The 7779-nt window shown below is 35.1% G+C and overlaps 2 protein-coding genes across 2 annotated transcripts; one reads left to right on the plus strand and one right to left on the minus strand.

The window, feature by feature from the left end:
* The first annotated feature begins 270 nt into the window (after window positions 1-270).
* Window positions 271-3332, plus strand: LOC120141587 (H/ACA ribonucleoprotein complex non-core subunit NAF1-like). The gene is made up of 3 exons (XM_039156406.1): window positions 271-1206; window positions 2416-2493; window positions 2646-3332. The coding sequence occupies exons 1-3, from the start codon at window positions 406-408 to the stop codon at window positions 3309-3311; spliced, it is 1545 nt and encodes a 514-aa protein (XP_039012337.1). The 5' UTR covers window positions 271-405; the 3' UTR covers window positions 3312-3332.
* A 778-nt stretch (window positions 3333-4110) lies between these two features.
* Window positions 4111-5954, minus strand: LOC120141546 (F-box/kelch-repeat protein At3g23880-like). Its single transcript, XM_039156382.1, has 2 exons — window positions 4516-5954; window positions 4111-4158 (listed from the first exon to the last, which is right to left on the minus strand). The coding sequence occupies exon 1, from the start codon at window positions 5821-5823 to the stop codon at window positions 4543-4545; it is 1281 nt and encodes a 426-aa protein (XP_039012313.1). The 5' UTR covers window positions 5824-5954; the 3' UTR covers window positions 4111-4158; window positions 4516-4542.
* Window positions 5955-7779: the final 1825 nt, after the last annotated feature.

Here is a 7779-nt window from a genome sequence, read left to right on the forward strand (position 1 = left end):
ACATATCACTTCAACATTCTGTTACTGTAATAATGATTTGTTAACAACGTCAAGTGACCATTTTATAACAAACGATAACGTTAGTTATCATTTCGTAACAAACGATAACACTAGTAATGTATTTGTAACTTTTCAAACATAAGTAGTGAAAACGAACAATTACCTAAAAATTAGCGACCATTGACATAGTTTACTCTTTTTATTTTCCTTAAATTATTATATAACAACGCCGTTTTGGCGATATATCGTCTCATAAACCCTAAAGTAAACCCTAACACACTGTCTTACTTTGTTTCCTCCATATCATTCTTGTGTTTCTTGAACCAAAGAGAAAAGTCATTCTTAGGTTTCCCGGTTGCAGAAAAAACAAGGATTTGGGTGGATTTTCTTCTAAATTTTAGTTTAATGTTCAGCATCAATTTAAATGAGTGGTTTGATGGTTACCCAAATTTAGATGGGATTAAGTTAGAAGAGAGTGAATTTGAAGATATTGAGAGCATTGTGGAGATTTGTAAAGAAGCTAGCTTTGAGAGAACCCATGTTGGCGACCTTGGCGCTAATGGGTCAGAGCCGGATTTTGATGGGTTCAAGCCAATTGTTGATGGATCTGCGCCGGTTGCAAGTGAGTCAGACCGTACGGTGAAGGTGGAAGAAGACGAGTCAAAACCAGATGTGGAGCTGGGTTTGTCTATTGAGGAGTCAAAGCCAGAAGATTTTGACGTGTTCAAGCCAACTATTTGTGGGTCTGAGCCGGTTCGAGGTGAATCAGGCTCTACAGTCAAGGTGGAAGAAGAGAAGTTTAAACCCGACGGGATTTCGAGTTTACCTATTGAGGAAGTGATCGGTAAGGTCAGTTTGGATGATGGATTAGAGAGTGGTAGTAGTAGTTCAGAGTCCGACTGCGAAAGTTCGTCGTCATCATCTTCTAGTAGTAGCAGTGATGATGATGATGATGATGACGAGGAGGAGGAGGAGGATGAAGAAGAAAAAATGAAGGTGGAGGCTGTGGATGGTGTAGATGAACTTGAAGAAGGTGAGATACTAGATAGTGATGAAGAGGTGGCCGTTGATGGAACCACCGATGAGGAGGAGGAGGAGGAGGAAACAGACGATATCCTTAGTGCGTTAGATATTGAACTTGAGGAAGTTGATGATGAGGATGCTGGTGCTTCAAAAGGTCCCATCAGGTCTAAGAATGAAACAGAGGTAATAGATTGTAGCTTTTGGTTATGTATTTTATCTTTATATGACTTTTGATAGTTTAGTAATTGTTTTCTTGATTTTTAGATACTTGTGTATTTGTATAATGTTTGTATGATTGTTCTGTGTTTCTGAATGGTGTCTAATATTTCCAAGGTGTTAAAGTTATTATTTTGGCTCAGTAAGATGGCAGATTAAGTTTGTAATGAAACCATGTCATAACCACTCAAATTACTCTAGGCTGTCTCGTAGGAAATATATGCATTCATATACTTTCATGTCGTAATATTACTTACATTAACCTTGTCTACAACCGGAGCCTTATTTGGTTAAGTTTGGAGTTTAAGTCAGCAAAACTGAAAGGCATATGTTCCATGCAAAACGTTGAACTTTATTGCAGTGTGATTCTTGTTTCCAGAGATCAGGCTCTTCAGCGCACCCTGTTCTTGCCCCTGGAAACCTATGTCTAGACATCTCTTGTATGCTTTCTGTAATTCTGAACCATTTGAAGTTTGTAATGAAACTAGGTCATATCCACTTAAATTACTCGAGGCTCTCATAGCAAATCTGTGCATTCATATACTTCCATGTGGTAATCTCACTATAACCTCATGTCTACGATCGGAGCCTTATTTGGTTAAGTTTGGAGTTTAAGTCATCAAAACTGAAAGGTATATGCTCCGTGCAAAACGTTGAACTTTATTGCATTGTGATTCTTGTTTCCCAGAGATCAGGCTCTTCAGCGCACACTGTTCTCACCCCTGGAAACCTATGTCTAGACATCTCTTGTATGCACTCTGTAATTCTGAACCATTTGAAGTTTGTAATGAAACTATGTCATATCCACTTAAATTACTAGAGGCTGTCTCATAGCAAATCTGTGCATTCATATACTTCCATGTGGTAATCTCACGTTAACCTCATGTCTACGCTCGGAGCCTTATTTGGTTAAGTTTGGAGTTTAAGTTATCAAAACTGAAAGGTATATGTTCCGTTGAACTTTATTGCATTGTGATTCTTGTTTCCCAGAGATCAGTCTTTTCAGCGCACTCTGTTCTAACCCCTGGAAACCTACTTCTAGACCTCTCTTGCGTCCTCTCTGTAATTCTAAACCATTTGACAAAAATAGCTATTACTGAAGTTAAAATTTTGGCAAGGTATGATGCCTGAGTCAGTTTTGAAAAAATTCTGAGTAAACGATATTAAATTCGGCAGGTTCTCCCCCCAGTTCCACCACTGGATGTTGAACTACAACCCCATCACCAAATGCTGCCTGTTGGAGTTATTTTGTCGGTAAGCTCAAGTTGGATTGTCTATTGCAAACTACAAAGGCCAAACCTTGAAGTTTATTCAAATTTTATTAACTCTCATATACTTATGTTTCAGAGATTGGCCACTTTTTTCTGCCGAGTTTAAGTCTAATGATGTTCCTTACACTGTTACAGATGGTTGGTACCAAAGTTATTGTTGAAGGAAGAGATCGGCACAACCCTTTGAACGAAGGTTCTATTCTTTGGATATCCATGAACAGATCTCCACTTGGATTTGTGGATGAAATCTTTGGACCTGTAAAAAACCCATACTATATAGTACGGTATAATTCTGAGAGTGATGTTCCTGCTGGGATCCATGAAGGCATTTCTATATCTTTTGTTCCCGAATTTGCTAATCATGTTCTCAACGATAAGAATCTTCACAAGAAAGGATATGATGCATCTGGTGAGAATGATGAAGAGTTGTCAGATGATCCCGAGTTTTCGGACGATGAAAAAGAGGCCGAGTACAAGAGGATGCAAAAAAGGACAAAGAGAGGCATGAATAACCAGAGAGTGGGAAACCAGAAAAGCAATAAGAAGAAAGTTAGAAGTAAGAATGGAGTGTGGAAAACTGATAGGAACTCGGCCCAGCAAACATCAACAACAGCAATGGGTCAACCTCCACGTAATCAGAATCAACATAATCTCTCCACAGTCTCGGCATCTTTGGTCAATCATAATGGTTCATCGACTGTCGTGGGACAAATTTGTTGGTGGATCCGACTTTGTCCCACCATTTCCTGTCATGCCACCGTCTTCTGGTATTGTTGCACCTTCAAATGGAGTTTGGAATAATGGAATGCCAGTCCAGCATTCACAGAAGGGATGTCAGTGCTGTCACAGAATTATCCACAGCATCCTATTCCTTCGCCAAACCCTGCAATATCTATGCCAAACATGATGTCATATCAGCAGCAGCATTTTGACCCGAGTTTGAGTACACTAGCCAATATGGTCTTACCTAGTGGTCAGTCGAGCTTATTTGCTGGACCGGCCTCTGCACCTTGGCTCGGAATTGCTGGTCAAAATAGCTTTAACCAAAGCCCATTTGGAATGGGTATGCATGCCCAACAACTCTTTAGTGCATTACAAGGTATTGTAACAAATGGGCCTAGAGTGGATGGGAACTGTAATTTGCAACCCAATGGTGTTCAAGGCAACTTTGAATCATCCCATAACTTTAACATTGGTGCACCATCTAGTCGTGGAAGAAAACCTTATCATCAAGGCCGTGGACGAGGCGGAAGAGGTCATCGGCGATCTTAAGAGAAATGGGCCTTCCGGTGTTGCTTGATATAGGTAAAACCGTATGTTTGGTGTTCAACTTTTTGTTGGATGTTTGAAATATGAGAGATTTAAGGTAGCATTGAATATTCCTGTTTATATTAATCAAGCCTATTCAAGTTTCAGTTCCCAATTCTTTCATATCTATTGAAGGTGCCGTGTTCATGTACTCGGAAACCAACAATAACAACTGAGGCTGAAATCAGAAGAGGGAGGCCGTGAAAAGAATAAAAATCATCCCATTTTTAGCTTCAAACATATGACAAACATCAAGATTTATATCATCATTTTATCATTCAAACATATATATTTCATGCTTCTGCATCCCAATACACGTGCTTGATTCTTCATTTTCCCGAAATGATACCCATCTAGCTTAGTTGGTAGAGCGCAAGGCTCTTAACCTTGTGGTCGTGGGATGAGTCCCACTGAGGACAATTCATAACGGAGGTCTTTCACGGAAGCTTCTCTCAACCTAGCGTTGAGGGCAACCTATTACCCTACCTTTCCCTTATCTCATTACATATGAGAATAGGGTCAGTTAATTATACATCGCAAAATAAACAAAATAGATTATGCCAGACGAGTACATTGTTATAACTAGGAATGTTGGAATGAAATTCAGTAAAATGCTGACTGAGATTACATGGTCACATGCAAAAGATAAAGAACAAAATAGAGCATTTTTCAAATAGCAGCCAAGTATACTTGCCGGTTCTAAGCTGTAATCCTTCTCCCATACTCAAAAGAGTTCATTGCTTCTCGATTCTTCGACATCGTTCGAATCATTGGTTGCTTCACCATTGGCAGCAAGTTTGGTAAAACCATCAGCTGCTCTTTCAATCGACTGATTAGCATTACTCACAGACTCTACATCATTCTCAATCATATCATCTCCATTTACTTGATCAAGCAACACCAGGCTCTCCATGAAAGTAGAAACATACGAGCGTGTTCCTTGAATCCCAAAAAAACCAAGTTCACTTCTCTCAGGATCAAGGGAAACCAGTTGCAGATTATCATAAGCTCCTAATATCAAATTCCCATTTTTCATAAACCCCAGAACCCTTGGCATCGGCTCAGGGCCTGGATTCGCAATACTGAACATCTTAGTCCAAGTTTCTACAACACCATATTTCTTCATCACCCATATATTACACTGAGTATGTAAACGCCCCAACTCAACCACAGCAATTGATGACAATTCTTCATATGGAATTACATATATCTCTGACTGGTTGGGCAAATTCCTCAAATTCCCAGGCAACATAATCTCTTTGAAAACATCATCCCTCATATCAAACCCCATAATAAAATACTTACACCTATAAACCCCTTGATCTTCCACTCTTTCATAAGCAATCCAATGAACAATTCCATTCACAAAAACCATGAAATCGTCGGAGTAAAGACCATATCTTAGCGGAGCTAAAATTCGCCACGAATTCCTTCTGAAAGAGTAAAGCTCAACCTCAACAAACATGTCCAATACATTTTCCTTGGTGATTTTCAGAAGTTTATAGTCATTTTTCACGGAATCAAACCCAAACCCAACGGAAATTTTATACGGTAAGTTACGCAAACATGGTTTTGGGAGCGCAATAGACTTTTTAATAATTGGGTTGCAGAGGGTGAAGATTATATCGAAACTAAACTGAAAGTCTATCAAACAGAGCAACCCATTGCAAGAACCAACAACAACAACAAAATGATGGTTATCAAATGGCATGTATTCTAACTGGGTGTACTTACTGAATTCTTGGTCATCGAAGTGCAACGAGTATTCAACTTGATGGCGGGCAGTCATGACAAAGAAGAGATTTTTGTTGTCGTTGTTGTTCCTGAAACGAAGCTTCGAGTGATGGCTGGCATGGCTGGAAATGAAGAATGGGTTCTTGACGAGAAAATTCCAGGATTTGGAAACGCACATGCATATCCCCAGGGATTTGGCTGGAAGTCTGTAGAAGATCTCCAGTAAGATTTCTTCGGTGATATGGTCCGGAAACGTTGCTTCTCTTGACATCCTTTCTGGGTCAGAATCTGTAATGCGAATTTCAATGGCTGGTTTTTTGTGTTTCTTTGTTGTGTATTGTTTGGATGGAGAGAAAATGGTAGCTCTGTTTTTCTACTTTCGTCGGTTGATAATATTGTTGCTTCACGGCTCTCCCTAGTCCTGGAAGTAAAGATTACGATTCATTTAACTGCCTTATAAATATCTGGCCAAATGAATAATTATTTATAAATATCTTGCCCTCTGATTAAATTAAGGAATATAATTTCGAATCTCTAATAGTTTTTTTTTATAAATAATTTCACTATAACTTTTTTAAGAATAAATTACATAAATAGCTATTAAAGTATCCGTAAATCTTCTTGTTAATATTAAAGTTTTAAAAATAATAAAATAATTAATAATAATAATATTTTATTATAAATTGATCACTCGTTCATTAAATATTATATTTCTATCATAGAAAATTAATTTAACATATCTAAGGGGAAAGAATAAAGAAAATATATGATTTAAATCCATCTCTTAATATGACATTTAAATTAAAATAAATTTGGAGAAACCTACCAAAAGTGAGATTTAAATTAAAATAAAATTTATAGAGAGATTCACATAGGATGTGAGTAAAGATTTTAAGTTTTTTTTAAATAATTGTAAATATTCAATTTATTTATTAATTGATCTGAATCGAGTGTTATAAGATCCATCATAAGGTAACTCTTTCAAGTTAATTTATTTCATTTACAATGTTAAGATTTAAATTTCAGATTTTATTTAATGAATCTAATATCTTATTACATAAGACCAACTAATTATAATATATTTATAATATTATTATTTTTATAGTGTGATGTTAACGTATGCTAACACGAAAGTTTAAAAAAATATTCTTTTTATTTCATCACAGAATCCTTTTTATCAAAATTATAATATTTCATCATAAATAAATAAAAATTAATGTTTCATTAATTTTAAATCGTAGTAGAAACCGTCACTTTTTGATATCTTTTATGTCCACCTTAAATATTAATAAACTTTTTCTATTACCTTTTACATTAAATCGATGTCTTTATCTCGTCCTCGAATTAATAAATTTATTTACCATTTAACGATGCTTGACATAATTAAATTTAAAATTTAATGTTACAATTATATAAATTTATAATTTAATAATATTTTTTTAAAAAAAATTACATAATATGATATGATTTATACTTAAGTTCATACTTGAGCATATTTATCTATATCAGAATTCAGAATAAATATTTAAAATTGATTATGGTAAAGCTGGGGTGAAACCCTAAAATAAAGGTTACAAATACGAACCCTGTAAATAATTGAGGTCACGGCTCAATGAAAGCCTGCAAGCCAAATCATTTCGTGACATGGAGGCAGAGAATTTTTTATCACCTCTACTTTATTTGCGTTTAATTTTAGTATTTCTCACTCTCTTCTATTTCATTCATTATACTTATAATTTTTTTATTTGTTTACTACCTTTCAAATTACTTCTATTTTGGTCATTTTGAATTATTTTATTATTATTTTGACATGATATGACATTTATTATTATTATCTTTATTTTAAATCATTTTTATATTAAATAATCATGATAAATGTCATATCATACCAAAATAATAATAAAATAATTTAGAGTGATCAAAACAGGAATAATTCAAAAGTTTATTGAGTAAATTGAAAAACTTAAAAGTACAATAAGTAAAATAAGAGAAAGGGTAAAATTTAGTGAGAACTAGTGTAATTTACCCTTTAATTTTTCTGGTTATCTTGTAATTAATTCTGTTGTTTTATGTGGTCCATTTCCCTCTTTATCAAAAAGATTAATTTTAGTTGTAAAAAATTGTAACTAAATTTGATAAAATAATTATATAAATAATTATTCATCAAACTGAGAATCTCTTATAATTTTAATATTATAATGTATTTCTTTCTTCTATATTTACTTAA

Source organism: Hibiscus syriacus, unplaced genomic scaffold (genome assembly GCF_006381635.1).
Source record: "Hibiscus syriacus cultivar Baekdansim isolate YM2019G1 unplaced genomic scaffold, ASM638163v2 tig00110812_pilon, whole genome shotgun sequence".
Classification (NCBI taxonomy): Eukaryota; Viridiplantae; Streptophyta; class Magnoliopsida; order Malvales; family Malvaceae; genus Hibiscus; species Hibiscus syriacus.

Coding starts and splice junctions, on each gene's coding strand:
- LOC120141587 (XM_039156406.1), top strand. CDS start 406: ATGTTCAGCATCAATTTAAATGAGTGGTTTGATGGTTACCCAAATTTA. Junction 1,207..2,415: donor GGTCTAAGAATGAAACAGAG/GTAATAGATTGT, acceptor TAAATTCGGCAG/GTTCTCCCCCCAGTTCCACC. Junction 2,494..2,645: donor CTGTTGGAGTTATTTTGTCG/GTAAGCTCAAGT, acceptor ACACTGTTACAG/ATGGTTGGTACCAAAGTTAT.
- LOC120141546 (XM_039156382.1), bottom strand. CDS start 5,823: ATGTCAAGAGAAGCAACGTTTCCGGACCATATCACCGAAGAAATCTTA.